Source organism: Penicillium brevicompactum (assembly GCF_028827555.1).
Source record: "Penicillium brevicompactum strain IBT 35665 chromosome Unknown utg000007l_segment0_segment0, whole genome shotgun sequence".
In the NCBI taxonomy this organism is placed as follows: domain Eukaryota; kingdom Fungi; phylum Ascomycota; class Eurotiomycetes; order Eurotiales; family Aspergillaceae; genus Penicillium; species Penicillium brevicompactum.
The window spans coordinates 132,425-151,186 of record NW_026623210.1 but is presented as its reverse complement, the minus strand read 5'-3'; the positions used below and the strand labels follow the sequence as shown (position 1 = coordinate 151,186).

At 49.8% G+C, this 18,762-nt stretch overlaps 8 protein-coding genes across 8 annotated transcripts; 4 read left to right on the top strand and 4 right to left on the bottom strand.

The window, feature by feature from the left end:
* Positions 1-113: 113 nt before the first annotated feature.
* N7506_010808 (translation initiation factor eIF2 subunit beta) lies at positions 114-1,387 on the bottom strand (the record flags this gene model as incomplete). Its single annotated transcript, XM_056960101.1, has 6 exons — positions 114-287; positions 346-386; positions 458-854; positions 910-1,028; positions 1,088-1,196; positions 1,376-1,387. 6 exons carry the CDS (start codon positions 1,385-1,387, stop codon positions 114-116), a joined length of 852 nt encoding a protein of 283 aa, XP_056806256.1.
* Positions 1,388-2,622: 1,235 nt separating this feature from the next.
* N7506_010807 (putative GTPase activating protein (Evi5)) lies at positions 2,623-8,182 on the top strand (the record flags this gene model as incomplete). Its single annotated transcript, XM_056960100.1, has 10 exons — positions 2,623-2,979; positions 3,043-3,334; positions 3,356-3,653; positions 3,707-4,063; positions 4,116-5,465; positions 6,039-6,185; positions 6,265-6,482; positions 6,534-7,158; positions 7,211-8,039; positions 8,093-8,182. The coding sequence occupies 10 exons, from the start codon at positions 2,623-2,625 to the stop codon at positions 8,180-8,182; spliced, it is 4,563 nt and encodes a 1,520-aa protein (XP_056806255.1).
* Positions 8,183-8,570: 388 nt separating this feature from the next.
* On the bottom strand, positions 8,571-8,982 carry N7506_010806 (uncharacterized protein; the record flags this gene model as incomplete). The annotated part of the gene is made up of 2 exons (XM_056960099.1): positions 8,571-8,777; positions 8,839-8,982. 2 exons carry the CDS (start codon positions 8,980-8,982, stop codon positions 8,571-8,573), a joined length of 351 nt encoding a protein of 116 aa, XP_056806254.1.
* A 509-nt stretch (positions 8,983-9,491) lies between these two features.
* N7506_010805 (uncharacterized protein) lies at positions 9,492-9,677 on the top strand (the record flags this gene model as incomplete). The annotated part of the gene is made up of 1 exon (XM_056960098.1): positions 9,492-9,677. One exon carries the CDS (start codon positions 9,492-9,494, stop codon positions 9,675-9,677), a length of 186 nt encoding a protein of 61 aa, XP_056806253.1.
* Positions 9,678-10,019: 342 nt separating this feature from the next.
* On the top strand, positions 10,020-11,011 carry N7506_010804 (SDR family oxidoreductase; the record flags this gene model as incomplete). Its single annotated transcript, XM_056960097.1, has 5 exons — positions 10,020-10,095; positions 10,147-10,205; positions 10,254-10,628; positions 10,679-10,876; positions 10,928-11,011. The coding sequence occupies 5 exons, from the start codon at positions 10,020-10,022 to the stop codon at positions 11,009-11,011; spliced, it is 792 nt and encodes a 263-aa protein (XP_056806252.1).
* Positions 11,012-11,150: 139 nt separating this feature from the next.
* Positions 11,151-13,750, bottom strand: N7506_010803 (glycoside hydrolase family 92 protein; the record flags this gene model as incomplete). Its single annotated transcript, XM_056960096.1, has 5 exons — positions 11,151-11,730; positions 11,800-12,483; positions 12,540-13,464; positions 13,516-13,548; positions 13,606-13,750. The coding sequence occupies 5 exons, from the start codon at positions 13,748-13,750 to the stop codon at positions 11,151-11,153; spliced, it is 2,367 nt and encodes a 788-aa protein (XP_056806251.1).
* Positions 13,751-14,540: 790 nt separating this feature from the next.
* On the bottom strand, positions 14,541-15,485 carry N7506_010802 (PHD finger protein; the record flags this gene model as incomplete). Its single annotated transcript, XM_056960095.1, has 2 exons — positions 14,541-15,259; positions 15,323-15,485. 2 exons carry the CDS (start codon positions 15,483-15,485, stop codon positions 14,541-14,543), a joined length of 882 nt encoding a protein of 293 aa, XP_056806250.1.
* Positions 15,486-16,116: 631 nt separating this feature from the next.
* On the top strand, positions 16,117-18,533 carry N7506_010801 (Zn(II)2Cys6 transcription factor domain-containing protein; the record flags this gene model as incomplete). Its single annotated transcript, XM_056960094.1, has 5 exons — positions 16,117-16,173; positions 16,226-16,393; positions 16,450-16,985; positions 17,041-17,520; positions 17,603-18,533. The coding sequence occupies 5 exons, from the start codon at positions 16,117-16,119 to the stop codon at positions 18,531-18,533; spliced, it is 2,172 nt and encodes a 723-aa protein (XP_056806249.1).
* Positions 18,534-18,762: the final 229 nt, after the last annotated feature.

Sequence of the window (18,762 nt, the reverse complement as noted above, 5' to 3'; positions counted from 1 at the left end):
GCAAAGAGCTGGGACCCATTTTCAGCCCCATAGATAGCTCTCATAAGTCACACGCCATAAAGAAGAGATAAGCGATGTTTTCCCAACACATGATACCAACAATTCCAGCTCGTTTAACCCACGCGCTTTCTGCGGCCGATCTGGGAACGGAAACCAGCCTTGATGGCGGCGACGGAGCGACGAGAACCACAGGCGTTGCAGGTAAGGAAGTACAGACGGTTCTCTCCCTTGCTGAGCTCGGTATCGGGGCTGCGGCAGGTCTTGCAAGTGACGTACTCGACAATATACTAGATTGTTTGTTAGCGCGTGTTCCCCATGAAGCTTTTGAAGAGGGGGTATCGGTACCTTTCTCAGAACACTCTCAATACCCTTCTGCTGGAATCGGCCTAATGGGAGATTAGTAAATGGAACCAGAATTATGAGCCTGGACACAAAAGCCTCTCTCAAGGAAACATACCCTTGATGACTAGACGTCGGCTACCGTCAACACTGCCACTGGTACCAAGTTCGGCGAAGAGGAACTGCATAACGTGGTCGTCTGAACGCTTCATACGCTGGCAAATCTCGCTCATGTTGGCCCAAATGGTTCGGCGGTTTCCTTCACGCAGGCACTGGGGAGGAGGAATCTTGTAGGACTTGGAGCCGCCGGAGAGCATATCAGGGTGGTGGCTCTGGATGAGGGAGAAGAAGCGGGAAGCGAGAAGGGCGTAGGGGATGACTTGTGTGGCATCGTGTTGCCAGATGCCGGTACCAGCCTCGGGGTCACCCTCGGGAACCTCCTCGGGGGTCTCTTCGGCGGCCTCATCGTCGTCGACACCGGCTTCAGCGAGCTGGGCGTCAAAGTCCTTGGGGGCCTTGGACTTGCTGGATGTCTTCTTCTTCTTCTTCTTCAGGGCGGAGGGGTCGAACTCGCCGTCGGCAGCGGGGGGTTTCTTCGTCATCGCCGGCTTCGGTCTTGGACTTCTTGGTGGACTTCTTCTTCTTTGAGAGACCCTTGAACATTTCAGTCACCTCATCGACTTCTTGCTCTATACAGTTTCAAGCGTTAGTTCGAATGCGCGATCGGAATTGAGGAGCTGTTTCGTACCGCCAGTGGGCTTCTCAGCCGGGGGAGCGTCTGTAACTTGGCCGTTGGTATCCATGATGACCGAACCTTCACTGAAGGCAACGGATTTACGCTGTTTAGTCTCGATTTCCTAAGGGAAAAAGAAAAAGCGGTGTCAGTTGTGAGAGAACGAAAGAAAATGAGCTAGTAAGCGTTATGGGTATCAAAGAGCCCGGTCTTGCTCTTTCAGGCGTAATTATGGGTGGCGGCCGAGGGGTCGGAAAGAAAATGTGGGAGGGTCGGTAAAAAGACATGCAGGGTGTGACATACAGCGTCCGCCATGTTGGGTGGCTTCAAAAGCTCAATTTGCTCAACCACGAGGATTTGGTGAGTAGGTTGGCGTCTTTCGAGTGAAATTATTTGGTCAAATGACAAGGCAAGGCAAATCTGTGCTTGAAATCGATATCTCCCACCATTGTGCCTGTTATCGCAGGTTTCGGTGTCTGGCACGTGACCAAGATGAGTCACGACTTACATAAGAGCATATCAATAGGTCACGTGCGACTCACCCTGGTGCTCTCTCCCAGAGGTCACAGATCACAAAAGACTCTGGAGTAAGGGGGAGCAATGTGCTGATACGGAGTACTCCGTACAGAGTACCCCGTACATCATGTTAACTGGGAATTCGGCGTACTCAGTATTAAATTAAGACCAGCCGCTATCCCCTTGTTTTTTTTGTAGCGCTTTGAGAGCCCGCAGGGGGACGGTAACTGTATTACGGGTGAGACTTTAGTATGTCTACCAATCAGACTAGAAAACGATATGCCACCACCCAATCACAGCCTTGTGAACCTATATCAGGGCACTTCACCGTAACCAATTGATACAGGATTACAGAGCACAGAGTTTCAGATTGTTGTATGCAGATGAAATGCCGCCGTACAAATGTACCTGCATGCCAAATTGTCTTCAAATACTCCGTACCGCGGCAAATTGACAGACCCAAGTAGAGTTCGAAAGCCAAAGATAGAGCAGTCTGTTGTCCGGCATTGGCTACAAGCCCATTGTAATGTTGTATACAAACAGTGGACCCATACACAAAAATTGGAGATCAGTGGACCCCTGGAAAACACTTTGGACTCCGAATAGAGCATGGTAAACACTGTACCATGCTCGGTGCTTCGTAGTTTGTAAGTGGTATAGGAAAGACCTGAGTCATGCTTTGAGACCAGAATAGTATACAAAGTAATATATTGATTTCACTGGTCAAACAGTCGGTGTATGATCGACGGAGCCGAGACTCCAGGAGGGGAAAGCTAAAGGGGGGGGCTAGCGAAATAGGTGGGCTTCTCTCCTGACTCCCTTTTTCTTTCTCCAGCCTTCGGATTGACTCTCATAAGGTCCACTGCTACTGTGATTCTGTGCATTTCAGCGGGAGACTTCGGTATTCACATACATTGCATCTACATTCCTGCAACAGCATGCAGCTGATTTGATTTATTCGACATTTACGCGCCGAATCGAGGATATCTGGATATTGAATACAGAGAACGGAGTACGGAGTACACCGCGCGACAATGGAAGCAGAACCCACATCCCCGAGCGTCCCCCATGCGCTAAACCACGATTCAATGGTTACTGTCGCGTTGTCCGACAAACAGTCCAATTCAGAGCACACCCAGCCGGATTGGTGCACGCTCAACATCCCCCCGACCCCAGTGGAGATGACCCATCTGGAACAAGAGAATGAGGAGTCCTTTGGCCCGGTGCCACTTCAGGACGCGGCGCGGACAACTCCCACCCCGGAAGATGATATGCCAACGCCAGGCGCGAACGGCGAGCGACAGCAGAGCGAGATGTTTGACACGGAGGTGGACTGGGAGAACCTCGATAAGACGGAAGAGCAAGAACCGCGTGGAGAGGGATCGGATGAGGTGAGTGACAGCGCCGGCTTCTGGAATTGGAATGGAACACTAACATTCCTGTCCTGATTATAGTCAACCGCATTGCTTCTCGCCCGTCTTGAACAAGAAAACAACGCCTTGGCTACAAACCCCAAATCAAGAATACCCGATGTTCCTCACGGCAAGATCCACCAGCGCCAATCTCGCTCCGAATCGTTACATCAGATCAAGCGGCTCATTAAGGACCCAGCGAGGGCAGAGCTGCGATACTCCCAGCTTCCACCACCTCCGATGACCGAGTTAGAGTTCTGGGCTGCCCTTGTCGCTGATTACCACCAAACCGCTCAACGATTGCCGACATTGACCTCCAACAAGATCCAAGGGGGTGTGCCTCCTCCATTGCGAGGTGTGGTGTGGCCCAGCCTGGCGGGCGCACGCGATCCTAACCTTTTGAATGAGTTTCAACGACTCCAGGGTGAAAGCAGCCCTTATGATGGGTTGATTGGAAAGGACATCGGTCGCAGCTTCCCCAATGTCGAGATGTTCCGTGATCCTAATGGCGAGGGTCAACAAATGCTCGCCCGAGTGCTGCGATGCTTCAGTCTCTATGATACCAAGATTGGGTATTGTCAAGGACTTGGATTTGTAGTTGGTCCGCTTCTTATGCACATGACCGATGCTGAGGCGTTCTGTGTCCTTGTTCGGTAAGTTTGACAATAGCTTGACTGCGATGGATTGATGCTAACCCGTGAAATAGTCTCATGGATCACTACAACCTGCGGACTTGCTACCTTCCGGATCTGTCGGGTCTTCATCTCCATGTGTACCAGTTTCAAAATCTGCTGGCACGTCACCGACCTGCCCTGTTCGAACATCTAGAGTCACTGCATGTTGAGCCTGTGTATGTATCGCAGTGGTTCTTGTCATTCTTTGCCGTCGCCTGTCCCCTACCAATGCTGCTTCGAATTTATGATGTGATATTCTTGGAAGGCGCTTGTGAGACTCTGATGAGGGTTGCGCTTTCCTTGATGCAGCGAAACGAAAAGAGGATTCTTGCCTGCACCGAGTTTGAGGACGTCATGCAATTGTTGTTGTCTCGAAGCTTGTGGGATACGTAAGTCTTACACGACGAAACGCGACGAATTAACTTTACTAACTCGGTGCAGATACGCGTTCAATGCAGATGATCTCGTAAATGATTTCGTGTCTCTTACCTCTCTTGTGACCAACGAGAGCCTGCAGACCCTTGAAGCCAGCTACAACCAATCTACAGGCTGTTCAGCGGGAGTCTCTGCGTCACAAATGCAAGCCACGGCCTCTGGTTTCCTCGGCCGCCTGTGGGCAGGCTCGTCCAACAGCCATAACTCGGTCAAGTCACTCAATCCAAACACCAGCCCACCACGCACGAATAGCACCATACGCCGATCCACCTCGAAACAAAGCTTGACATCTACCCTTAACTCCATCGAAACCGCCTCTGATGCCAGCACTGCCGCGACTGATCTATCTGGGGCCACAGCAAGCGTCGATGGCCAAAAGTCACGCGTCAAGTCCACCATGTCCTCACACCACAAGGACCGTGATCTTCACACTCAAATCGAGGACCTGTTGATGGCGCTCAGCGATCTCCAGCGTCAACAAGCCGATCTCACCCGTGAAATCCAGCAAGAAAGAGAGGAGCGTGAAGAAGATCACGCTCTGGCCAAGGAGATGTTGAATCAACTCCGGGAGCAATCAAATAGTGCAGAGTCGGAAGAATTGGTCGCAAAAGCCACGGCCCGCTTCGAGTCAGCAAAACCTCGACGTATCTCCATTACCCAGACGAAACTTCAGCTCAATGACGACGTCACTCGGTGGAAGCAAATGCATGAAGTGGAGGCCGGTCGCTGTCTGAACCTATCTCGTCGCATTGACGATTTTGAGCAGGAAAACTCGTCCCTCAAGGAACAGCTACGGGAAGCCCGTGGTCGAATTCAGGACGGTTACCGTGACCGACAGCGACTCGAGCGCATGAACCGGGAGTTGCGTACCCTCAAAACCCCGGATTCATACACACCTCCAGACACTGCCCCCTCATCCGCAGTCGACGAAGCACAGTCTCCTACCAGCGGTCTTCGCGAACTCAAACTTGCTCGTAACAATTCGACCAAGACGAAGAGCCCCACCTACAATAAACGCACTAGTAGCTTGGGTCTGCAAACCGTCTTGTCGACCGAGAACAACAAGCCAGCAGCAGATGAAGCGCTGCTCATGGAGTTGGTCAACGCCAAAACCGCCGAGGCAGTGGCTAAACAGGAACTCGAAGAAGTCAAGGGCAAACTAGATTCATTACGAAAGATGATCAGTGCCCCTCAAGGAGCAAAGGTTGATAACCGTCATTCTTTGGTGGGACTGTCGACCTCACGAATCAACTTGGCCAACCAATCTCCCCCTGAAGCGCCCAAGACACTTGGGACGCCTCCTACGAACGGAGGTGGCTTCTTCAGTGGATGGGGTCGGCGAGCGGCAACCAGCGAGTCTCTTTCATGAAAGCGACGACCACGTGTAACCATATTGAAAGTTGGGATGCTTGAATCCATGTCGTATTGGACCAGCATCCTTTTTTTTGTTTGAGTACATAACGATATCCCCTTCAAGTACATAAGTCAATATACCATTCCGTGAACACAAACAACAAATTTTCATGCAATCAATCTGACTTTAAATAAAAAAAATTACGCAGAGGGAAAAAATGCCAAAGAAAGATTGCAGATCCGGCAGATCCCGAGAGGTGGGCGAGGTGATAGGGCTGACCATGGAATTTCCCCCTGAGAACATCAGTTCTTCCCAGGCTACTTCGTTTTTTGAACCGCCAAGCCTACAGAGAGATATCACCTCCACTATCACTCGCCATTCGTTCGGTCTTGGCCTCTCGGAAGTCTCCAGTATGCAAAATCGGCCCAATACCATTGGCCAAATTGCCCACGATGGGCGATATCCACCATGCACAGCTAGTGATTTCCGGCCCCGAGCCAAGACGCTACGCCTGGAGATTTCTTAACCCCCCCAATGCTTCGTCGTTATCCTACATCATGATTCTTTCCCTGAAGAATGCATATATTCGTGGCGCTGCGGAGGCTCTTGGAACTGCCGAAGCTCCGCTTTGCTGCCGCCGCCCTGTTCCTGGTAGCGTTCCTGGTGATTCCGTACACTAGAGAACAAGCTCTGGCGATAGTACCATTGAAAGAAAAGCCAAGGTGAGCACTCCGTACTTGTGTTTTGCAACATCTGTTCCAAGCCATGCCACACGGTCAGGTTCATTCTGACTGGTCTCAGCCCTGCAGGAATTCCCGTGGACCCGTTTCCACGCGATTACGCTGCCGAGTATTCTCATGACTTTCAAGTGGTGAATGACCCTTATCCGGATTATGAGGGGGAGCAATGGATGTCTACATCAAAAAGCTCCTATCAGGCGTGTGTAGGTCCCCACGGAAGACCTCTGAGCCGCAACGATGAAGATTTGATGATGAGCGGATATGCCCGGAACACCTCCAGTACGATCCCCAAACCTCCTAACTCCGAAAAAGTACTAACAATCGACCCAGATTTCCCAAGTCCAATTTTTGGATCCTACGAGTCATGGAATTTGAACCAGACTCTTTGCGCAGATCGATATTCCCGATACGGCGCATATGGCCTTCAGCAGGGCGATGAAAACAATCGAATCCATGCTTGGAACGGCACTTTTGGATCCTACCAGGCTGCCGAGATAGACTGGGGGATGGTCAACTGGTCAAACTTGCAAGAAGATTGTCTGCAACGCAACAGTATGAGATATCGCACCGCAGAGAGCTCGGACAGAAAAGCTGTTGCTCTCTACAAGTCGCTGGATTCAGACTCTTACGATTCTCCAAAGTCGGTCAATTCTACCGAATCCCTCATACAGCCTCGGACGGCTGTTATTCTACGATCGTGGCTCGGAATGAAATACACCAACAACGACTTGTACCACATTCGCTCTATGGTCATGGAGCTCTCACTCTACTCTGGTGGAGAGTATGAAGTGATCCTGTTGATCGATTGCCAGGAAGAAGAACTGCCCGCGGATGATGATCCTCAGGCCTGGAAACTCTTCAAAAAGGAACACTTACCGCAGGAGCTATGGGGATTAGCAATGTTCTTCAACACAAGCATGCTGAAAGACTGGTATCCAGAAATTGATGTTCACGTGTATGTTTCGCGGTGGATGTTGCAGAATTGCCTTGCTGACATGCATCCATAGGGCGATATTACAATACTTCCAGCCTACGCAGATCTTTGCGCGACTACATCCCGAGTACGACTACGTGTGGCAATTTGAAATGGACTCGCGATATACTGGCCATATGTATGACCTAGTGCACCGCGCAACCGAATTTGCGAAACGACAACCACGCAAGTATTTATGGGAACGCAATTCCCATTTCTACATTCCCGACGTCCATGGTAGTTGGGAAGAGTTCGTCCACAAGGTGGATCAGGAAATGCCCGGGCATGATAGCATTTGGGGCCCTCACCCAGCCGAAGGGATTGACATCGAAGGAACTGCCTCCAATCCCCCTGTTGCGCATCCAGAAGACGAGCCTGGCACCTGGGGCGTTGGCGAAGAAGCCGATCTCATCACATGGCTGCCGCATTTCAACCCAGTTGGCACGGACTGGCCTTTCCGTGATCGTGTCTTCAACTTCCCCCAAGACCAAGGGACCCCACGGTGGGCAGCTGTTGTTGCCATGTCGCGTATTTCCTCAAAACTACTTGCTCTTTTGCACAAAGATAAAGTGCAGCTGGGAGTCGGGCTTGCATCGGAGATGTCACCCATCTCTTGGGCTTTGTACTATGGACTTAAAGCCGTGCAGATTCCCCACCCAATCTACCACGACTCGAAATGGGATCCAGTGGAATTGAATCGTCGTGCTAACCCCGGTGAGCCTGGCAAGGTCAATGCTGGAATGGACAGCATTTGGAGTTGGGGCCAGCATGATGACATCATTTTCAACTCGACGTTCATGTTCAACTCCAAGTTTGCCGAGAAGCTCTATAGAGCATGGCTAGGTTATGATGGAGCCACAGAGGTGGGACTATCTTTCATTCTTGGTGATATGTGATACGTGCTAACAGGCTGCAGTGGGAAACGCAAAACCCCCGACTCTGTCTTCCTCCCATTTTCCTACACCCAGTCAAGAATCTTGAGCGTATAAAAACCAAAGAATTTTAAGTGTTCATTATCTGGGTGGGTTTTTCATATTGTTGATTCGCTTCGAGGTACTTGAGTAATGGACGTGAATTTCACGAAGACACAAATGATTGTTGCTTTGGGGCCTTGTATATGAGCCTGCTGGGCCGCAATCAGAGTCAAAGGCCCACCTCTGTTGTGTGGTTCTACACGAGCAGTAAGTAAAGGGCCGTGGAAGGCATGTTTGATTTGTATTAAACTTCTCTGAAAGTAGATTGGATCTATTCACCTCTGAAGCGCTAAGGCCCAGACACACGCATCAAACCAGAAACAGGGAAATGAAAGACATCACGCACTTTGTCCTCGGAGAGTAACCTGCCATTGATAACAAGTTTCTCATGGTTTCGGGTTTGTGCTGCCCAGTCAGCCCTTAGGCACTGTCGCCGGAGTCGAGCTTTGCATCGGCGCCCTCATCGGAATCGGCATCGGCATCGTTGGCAGCGGTGGCCTGAGCATCACCGGCTTTCTCAGCTTCAGCGGCCTCCATTTCTTCCAGCTTCTTCTTAAGGCGAGTGAAACGCATCTGGGCGGCATTGGGCTTGATATTGAAGTGCTCAGAGAGCGCAGCGAGATTGACCTGGATTCTGAATGTGAGTACGTTTCAAAAGACCAGTATACAAGCCCCAGATGATTCTCACGTGAGCTCCAGACGTCTTGAAGACGACCCAGAGAAGCAAAAGGTTCTTCTTCATTTCGGTATCCCTGATCTGACCAGGCTTGGTCGGGGTCTTCTTGGGGGTCCGTTTGACCACCTTGGTAGGGGTGGAAGTCTTGGGTGCCATAATGAAAGTGTGTCACAAAATCGAGTGAGTGACTGGAAAGACGAGAGTGTAAGAGGATTGGGAAGAGGAAGAGGGAGGAAAAGGAAGAGAAAGTCGCGTTGTCAAACCCGCGTCCTTTCAACGCGAAACAAACACACCCTTCAGATCATTTCTTCGATTTTGGCAAATGTATGATCTTTTCGGAGAGCGCCAATTTGATCTTACACTCTCTTGCTTCCCTTCTTTCTCCTCATCCTGCTCGTCCACCCTTTCCCGGTAGTATATCAGCTAGTGACATTTACATAGCCACTATTCACTGGCTTACTTTATACGTAGTAGTTCACTCTAGCTACAATTATATGAACAGAGACCTTCAACTTTCAACGACAGGCAATTTTATATTCTGCCTGGCCACATATCGTATTTGATGTGGGCACTAAAAGCCTCGGACATAATTGAGCCCACCTTCAGGGCTCCAAACCTCGACCCATCTGCGGGCCACACTCTTCTCCCTCTTCATCCCCTCCAGCATGGCAAGCACAACATCTACTGAAGCCCTCGCTCTGCTATGGGCTTATGAGCTCAACCGTGAAAACAAATGTCTTTTCAAGGGCCTCAGGAAAGTTAATCATCGCCTGTCGAGACGTGACAACCGTGAGAAGACACGCGACATTGATACACATCCTGACATCGCTACATCGAAGGAATCATCTTAGTCACTCCCACTGTTGATTTACAGGTAGAGTTGGCAAAGTATCATATTCTTCCTGGATCAAGACCACAACCTGTTTTTCAGGCATCAATATCAAACATGCTATGTTATCACCATCGACTCAACCCCATAGCCGACTTGACCAGGAACAAAAGTGTTGAGTTATGCTACAAAACGGAATCACTACCACCCTGAAGATCAGTTCGCATTGTGTATCCAACATCTCGGACCACAAATCCCCTATCGGAGTTGACCCGATGCGGGGGACACAACCATGTCTATCTCCAGCATTTGCTTTCTTCCAACAGCAAGTATCATTAACATCACCCCATATCTACAGACCAAAATGGTACTCACTCAGCCCCCAAATCAACATGTCATGAAGGCATTCGACCTCACCGGTAAAGTCGCGGTTGTCACAGGTAAGTGATCTGAGATGGCTTCTCTATGATGCCACTGACGACCAAACACAGGAGGCGCTCGTGGAATCGGCCTCGAGGTATCCAGAGGACTGGCGGAAGCTGGCGCAAATGTGAGCTACACATTTCTCGGTTGTTAATCGCAAACTCATGCCCCCAAGGTCGCGTTGATATACAACACCTCTACAACAGCCGACCAAATTGCAGCCGAGATTGCAACCTCCAACAATGTGCGTGCATCAGCTTACCAAGCCAATGTGGGCGCCCAGCCTGAGATCGAGGCTGTGGTTCAGCAAATCGTGAAGGATTTTGGGAAACTTGATATCATGGTCGTCAACTCGGGGATTGTCTCGAACATTGCCGCCGAAGACTACACAGCCGATCAATGGAGCGAGATTATGAAAGTGAACCTGGATGGGGCTTTCTATTCTGCTCAAGCCGCCGGTCGAATTTTCAAAGAACAGGGCTACGGCAATGTAATCTTCACAGCCTCTGTTAGTGCAACCTTGGTAAATGTTCCACAAAAGCAGGCCGCGGTAAGTTCATTGCAGTGAAGATTCATCTACTTTCGCTAACGAAGAACAAGTACAACGCGTCGAAGGCAGGAGTTGTTCAGTTGGCCAAGTGTCTTTCTGTCGAGTGGGTTGACTACTGTCGTGTGAACTGTATCTCTCCTGGGTTCATTGCTACCGACATTCTTGATATTCACCCCAAGGAATGGCGCGAGAAGTGGTTTGAAATGATTCCTGCCAAGAGGATGGCTGATTGCTATGAGTTAAAGGGGGTATGTACTTGATTCCTGTTCCTGAAGCAGTGTCCTGACGTTACCGTTTAGGCCTACGTTTTCTGCGCCTCAGACGCATCGAGTTATATGACAGGTGCGAACCTTGTTATCGATGGAGGTTACACTCTTCCTTGAGCTGGCGAGATGAAACTGATATCCGTATCCATTGATGATTCAAATAAGAGGCATTGAGGCATCTACAAATCAAACCAAGAGCCTTGGATTGAGACTCAAGAGCCATGGCCTCCAATCGATCAGATTCCCCACTTTTAGTTCACTCGTATTCGCTCAAACTAGGAGGAAGATCCTCGCGATGAGTTCCCCAGTCGCTCTCCTTGGGACCCAATTCAAGTTCAAGCACACCACCCTCCGTGAAAAATTTATGGGCAAACCAGTTCTTTGTCCAAGGCTTGCCATTCCACTTAGCCCTTTGTATAAAGATCGATTTATAGCTTGGGTCGAAGTTGATGTTTCGAATGGTGAAAACGTTGCCGGTGAGATCGTTGCGAATACTGACTTCCTTGAAGTATGGCGGAGTGATGAGGTAGACGTCTTGCCCGGCTACAGGCCAGACACCCATCATGCTTAGAACGATGAAGGATCCCATGGCTCCGCTGTCGTCATTGCCAGCGAGACCATTCACGGTCGTGTTGAATTGGGATGGGATGTAGAAATGACTTTGATTCGCCGAAAGTCCCGGGCGTCCAGCGTAGTGGAACTGGTAAACGGGTAGGAATGCTTGCTCGTCACCCACGTAGAGCAGTCCGGAGCTGTGGAGATAGCTCAATCGGGAGGTAAAGGCTTCAGCGCCACCAAGAGTCTTGATCAAAGATCCCATATCATGGGGTGCGTAGCTGTAGATTGAGGTCAGCAGAAGTACGCATTTAAAAAGATCGCATAACAAAAGTTGAGTGGCAACATACAACGTGTACATCCATGCACTGCCTTCGTAAGTCTCATGGCCATCAGGATTAAGATAGCAAGAGTCGAAGTTCAGAAGTGGACTGCAGAAGATCGGGTCCTGGTAGGCCCATGTGCCGTTCATGAATCGAGGCTGAAGGTACCCGGTAAACCCAGTGTCGACACCTTTGATGCTTGACTTCTGGTCTGCTTTGAAAACGTGAGCCCAGTTGCCAGATCGCTTCGTGTATTTCTCTTGGTCGGCTTTAAGACCCATGCCTTGGGCCATTTCAGCAATACAGAAGTCGTTGTAAGCATACTCCACAGTCCGCGAGACACTTCTTGTGTGAGTACCCTTCCCATCTGTGTCATGGTCTTGGTATGGTATGTAGCCGAGATTCTTCCAGCTCTTAAGGCCACCGCGGCCTTCAACGTCCCAATTTGGTGGCTCGACCTCTGCGTCCTTTACAACAGCCTCATATGCAGTATCCCAATCGACACCGGGAATCTTCTTCAAATACCCATCGGCTATGACGACATCGGCGTTCGATCCACCTTGTGTGTTTCCCTTGCAAAGTGACATGCGACAATCGGGCAAATACCCTTCATGTCTGTACGTGTCAATCAAACTGCGGATCATGAGGGATTGGGATTGGGGGTCAACCAAAGTCAGCAGTGGATGAATGCTACGGAAAGAGTCCCAGATGCTACATCCATAGCATTAGCATGTGGATAATATCGTACGTGATGGGATTGGACTCACCAGTAGAAGCTGTCGTAATATGGCTCGTCGCTTTTCCATAGGGGGTTCTCGCCCGTATAGTCCTGCGGGCTGAGCATTGTGCGGTACAACCCACTCCAGAAAATTGTTTGAAGATCAGATGACACACCACTTGCATCCACGGATACAACATTCAGCTTCTTCTTCCAGGCGGATTCGGCTGCGGCAACGGTGCCCTCGAAGTCCCAGTCGGGTTGCTCTCGTTCCGCGTTAGAGCATGCTTGCTGAACACTGATGAAACTAACTCCAACGCGAGCAAGAATGTTGTCGCCTTTGGGGGCCTTGAGTCTGACAAATGAGCCAGCTGAAGTTCTGGAATTCAGATTGTTTCCGAGTTCCAGCGTCTTCCTTGCACTGTTGGTTTTGTTTTTCGCCCAGATTCCTGTATCGCGGAGGTCGGCTCCTTTGAGATCGACGCAAACATGGGACTTGTAGGTTCCAATACCAAAGCTGGGGGCAAAAACACCACTTCCTGTGAGACGACCGGTCTCTGGGTCAACGCTGGCGGTTCCATTTTCCCGTGACTGGGGCAGATCCATCAGATCCAGAAGTATCAACGGACTGAGTGCCTCACTGGTATTAGTGAAACTAAATCGATACAGAGCAGATCGATTCGTCGCTGTCATTTCTGCATGAACACCGTTTGCTAGTGAGATGCCGAAATATCCCGGGCGAGCCTCAACAGATTTTTTGTCCCAAGCAGATGCTCTATCAGACTGTTGCCACTTGCATTGATTGAGATCATCATGTGGGCAATTCGCTTGAACAAATATAGGAAAGTTTCCCATAGACGGAGAGCCACCGGTTCCATCGTCATGCATGTGAGAAAAACCAGTGACAACCTCTGTGTCATAAGCAAAGCCGGCCTGATTCTCGCCCGCCGTGTCTGCTACTGCTTTGGCCATTCCTGTGTCTGTCAGTATTGGTTCCTATCTGAATTGTCGCCAGGAGATCTTACCATATGGCAAAGTAGCTCCCGCAAAAACATGGCCTGTGGGCAATTGTCAGAACTGGCCAGCTGAAAGATCTGATATGATCTATAACGAACCTCCCTTCGCTGTACCAATCAGGGGATCGACATATTTCAAGAGATCAGAATCATTGGAAAGATCATTCGCGGCAACGATGCTAGACCCATAGAGGATGGTTGTGATTCCACTCAGGAGCCCCATGCGGAGTGATGAAGGTGCCATGGTGAGATCAGTAATCAGTGTTTCACCGTCCACAAGCCAGATCATCCAGCTCTTGAAGAATTAACGCGTCCAGGGGTTGAACCTCTTTATTTACCGGTCGGCGAAAAGTTGCGGGGGAAGGCATTCCAGCACTGATCGGCATGTAAGTTGCCTGTCGAGGAAAGAGCCAATCCCATCCTGGGCCAAATGACAATCCAAAGAGATTGTATGTACTCCGTAGCATCGGCTAAATTGACGGTGTCACATCTGTGTGAATGTACAAATACCCACAGCCTCGAGAAAAGTGGCTAGCGGAAGTAACCGCAATGATGCTCATGGAATATACCCAAATAGGCAAATCAAAAGGTCAACTAGACTTGGAGTTTTGGCCTGTCGATCAATGCAGTCCGAGGATTCAGTTACTCCGAGCTGGCTGCGGGGAAATTGCTGCGCGTTTCGGTCACATCCGTCATTTCCGAAATTAAGCCACCGCCGAAGTATTCAAGTTTAGTCATGTAACGTTCTCCGCGTTATACCGTGTTGAATAGACGGGCTGAAGGTGACATTAGCTTTGTGCGATGAACCGTTCAATATGAAATGCGGAGATTGAGTTCCATGCATCTAGAACATCGAGTTTGGTTCTTCAGAACCCGGTGACTTCGGGCTAGTTTCGAATAGCGATTGCACGAGGAGCCGACCTTGAGAATATATGAGATGTGGGTTGCGGTGTTGAAGCGCAGCATGGTGCTCAAACGGTGCTCAAATGGTGCTGACGCCTGCTTTTCACCACGGTAAAGCGAAGTCGGTCAAATTAAGTCAAGGGCAATGCTATCCCAGGATTGCCCGCTTCGTTGCACGGGGGTCTTGTGATGCTGTGCGAGATTGTTGACGGGCTAGCAACCGCAGTGGCTTCGCGAGACAATCCGGAATCGAGGTACGCTTTGATCTGCATGTTTTCTTTTTGCATTCTCAGGTATTCTTGTTGCAAGCTGGCTTTCTCACTCATTGATACTCTGTGAGATTCAATCTCTTGCATCGCCAAGCTCAACTGATTTTTGAACTGAGCGCCCTGGTCTGTGCCATCATGTGGCAAGGCTAGATGTTCCAAAAGTTGAGGGTACATCTCTGTGACAGGAGATAGTCCGGGTGTGCTATCAGCATTGGGTTTATCAAGTCGGTTTAATGCAGGATGCGTCATCTTTGGAACCCCGGATGACTTGCGCTGCGATCCTCGTGGCGATTCATCATCCCGAGTTGGTCCTGTTGTTGATGGCAAATCCTGGGTTTGCAAAGGACGGACGCTTCGGGTAGCGCTCCGAGTGCTGGTTGGTGCCGGAGACAATGTAGAGAACTGAGGCGGAGCATGATCCCAAGATCTTGCCCGACAAGACGGGCAGTGAAAATTATTTGCAGACCGCACGACGTCTTGGAGACATGCTGTGTGGTAGGATCTACAGCACGTCTGACAGCCAATCAGACTGTCGGGTAGACGGCACTCCCAGCAAACTATATTATGGGGCCGTCCAGCATCTGGGAAATATCAGCATTTTTTTCATAAGATATTATCGTGGTATAATTTGTTGGATGACAGACCGATCCAATCGTGATACACACGAACCTGCTCTGGGCCTGAAAGAACAGGCAGCGTGGAGGAAATGGAGCCCCAGCGGATCTGGCTGGGGACGAGATCTTCTTCAATCGATCGAAACAAGGGCGGAGACTTGCCCTGCTCCACGAGAACTGGTGTCCGTAGCATTGTGTTGTGTGAGATGGAATGACGACAGTACTCGGAGGTACAAAGGAAAAGTGTCGATGATGCAATACAGACGGGTTTAGGAGCCATCACGACAATATGGGCTTTCCGCCTCTGGATCCGGCCTCACCACGAGGTAACTAACTCATTCCAAACAAGAAAAACACGATTTGATATTGCACTACTGACTGGGCAGAATTCCCATTCACTCTCCATTGCTTCTTGTTTTTTTCTTCTTCCCTTTTTCCCTTTTTCTCTTTTCCCCTAATATGATTCCTGAAGATTGTTTCGATATGGGTTCCCGCCCGGGCGTGGGGAGCAGCTTACTAACCTTTTGCCGGCAATATAAATTAGCGGGGTGGCCACTAAACACGGCTGTACACACGCCCGAACCGAACTTGTCTCGAACAAATCCCGAGATAAGGATTAGTCATTCTTCTCAACGTGCACGCCTTCAATTTAGCCACATTCTACTCCGTAAGGTTTCTACACATTTTCAAATGAACATGGACTCATCGGAACTATCGGAATATGGATATTGATTGAACTACTGGAGCGTTTGTGATCAAATGTCACGGAGTTTGATACAACACCAAACGCAGCAAGGGCTTCAAGACCACTAAACCACTCCACAATGCCGGGTGTTCCATCCAACAAGGCTTGTGAGCGATGCAAAAAGAGACATCTGAAGGTGAAACATATATCATCCAGATGCTGCATTGCTCTTATCTAACATATGCTAGTGTGATGAGGCACGTCCCCATTGCCAGCGGTGCATCACCGCGGGGGTCGATTGCCCTGGGTATGTTCAGACACGCAAGTTTATCGACCAGGGAGCAACAGTAAGGCGGCGATATGCTCCATATCAAGATGCTCATTCAAGGTCAGGCTCTGGGGGGTCCTCAAGCAGAGTATGTCCGATTCCCGGTCCATCTCATTCTGCCTATGCGCTCATATCTCGAAATAGGCAGCAATAGAGCAAAGCTCGGAATCTAAACACCTAGAAGAATCTCAGCCAAATGTTCATCAGCAAATTTTGCAGTGGAATCAGCCACCAGAGCAAAACAGCCCTCTCCATCTACAAATGGAAGAGACAAGACTGGTCTCAAGGGATGATCCAATGATAACGGACATGCCAGATTCTACTCAATCAGGGACCGAGCAGAATGTGTCCTCGGAACACACTCATAATCCTTTGGAAGCAATCAATACTACATACACGCCTCATCAACCCCTTGACATCGGGGAAAGCAATGTGTCTACGCCAGGCACAGTTAACAATTCGATCTCCCCACGAGCTTCTGGGGGATTCCCAACATTTGAACATACACTGAATTCAAATATGACCCAAAGCCCTGGGATCCGTGGAGTGCAATCTTCAGAGAGCTCATCCCACCGGAGCGAGAAGGAGGAATTCCAAGATATCTTCTCGGAGCTTATGACTGGAACCGAACATGAAATTGGGTTCCTCACTAGGCATTATTCTGAGGTTATCGGTCCATGGTATGATATATCATTCAAGGTTTTGGTTTGATCGGTATTCTAATTCTTCCATTAGGCTGGATCTGTCCGATGCGGGAAAGTTCTTTACCGTGTATGCTCCTATTCGAGCCCTTAACAACGCTTCTGTGAAATACGCCATCGCAGCTCTGGCAGCAAAGCATCTGGCACGAGTCAAGGGTGTCACATCCCCGAACGGCGGAATTTTCACAAGCCCCGCGACGACCGAAGTCTACCCCAATGCGACCCAGGTGGATTGGTTTCTTAAAGCAGCGAATTACTACTACCTGGCAGCTTCAGAGCTGAACAACCTTACTTCTGACGGCTACACATCCGTGTCTAGCTCAGCTGTCCTAGAGTCACCTTTCGAAACAATTCATCGATGGATTAGGTCTCCCCGGAACCAACTACTCCTGAAGCCTACGAGCGAAGACCCAGACGATGTGGCTGTAATCCGAAAAACAGAAGAAATGCTAGCCACAGCCGCCATCCTCACCATGTACAGATTGTTAGATATGCCTGGTGATGAATGGCATATGTAAGTCACTGGCAACACCCAGACCCCGAAATCTTCAATGACCCGAGATCCCTGGTTTCCTCATACTAACCATTGACTTCAGGCAACTCTCTCCTATCCGCCCGTTGTTTGAGGCCCTGACAAAGGTTTACACAGCAACTTCGGCTTTATTCTCGCATGGAATGCGCGCTGCATTCTGGAACTTTGCTCGCCAGGATTATCTTGGTTCCTACTTCACTCGATCCCCCACGAATCTAGACCCAGAGAATCTGACTCTTTGGCGCAAGGCCGGTATCACGATCAATGATCAGAAAGAATTTGTATTCAACCAGAGTGGATCAAGTCTATCGCGGGAAGATCAAACGGCCAATGGTTTGATCTGGCTCAATACAAAGGTTATCAACTTTCTCGCAAGATCGAAGCAGCTTCAGATTGCGCAGTGGACAGGGTCTCCGCCAGCAACTTCGCCTGAAAGCCAAGGGCTATCACCGACTGCTAGCCAACCGCCATATCCCGACACAGACACCTGGCTCAAATTGTCTTTCGAGTTTCAAACATGGCTCGAGAACATACCAGAAACTTTCCGCTCTTCGGTGCGGGTTGAACGCCCCAAGGATCTTTCTAGCACTACAGAAGGGAAACACCTGCCATTCCCTGAAATTTTCCACAGCTTGACAACAAGTGCTGCTGCCATACAGCACTATCATTTTGGACGGATAGCTCTGTTGCTCAATCGACCGGCAGATATCATCAGTGCGCCTTCTACGGCCTTTGATCGTCTGCAGGGTTATCGAGAGGTCACGAAGGAGGTCGATTTCCGTTCTCGTGAAGTTTGTGGAATTGCTTTAGGTCGCCCCCAGGGTGGCGTTCGTGTGCTCATGGTCCCGATTCTAATTGCCGTCGGACAATGCTTAGAGAGCGCCGAGGAACACCAGATTATAGTGGACCTCTTACGTGGAGTGGAAGCTGACTTAGGCTGGGCTACCGAGTATGCTGTTCAGAAACTCCAGACTTCTTGGGATCAAGGGGTCTAAATCCGGCAATGTCTTATTACTGTCTTGTCTCCTTGTGGTCAGCGGGCTCTTGCTTGGTTCAAGACTGTACTTACACTCACACATATCAATCATTTCAACCCAATTCTTCCACGGATCGGATATCACTTCCGAGTGGCTCTTCATGACATGCCTCCCCAGCGGGGTGATAGCATTCTTGCATCATATCATTGACAACCTTGAAATTCTCACAGTTCCCGCGCCTCCTCAA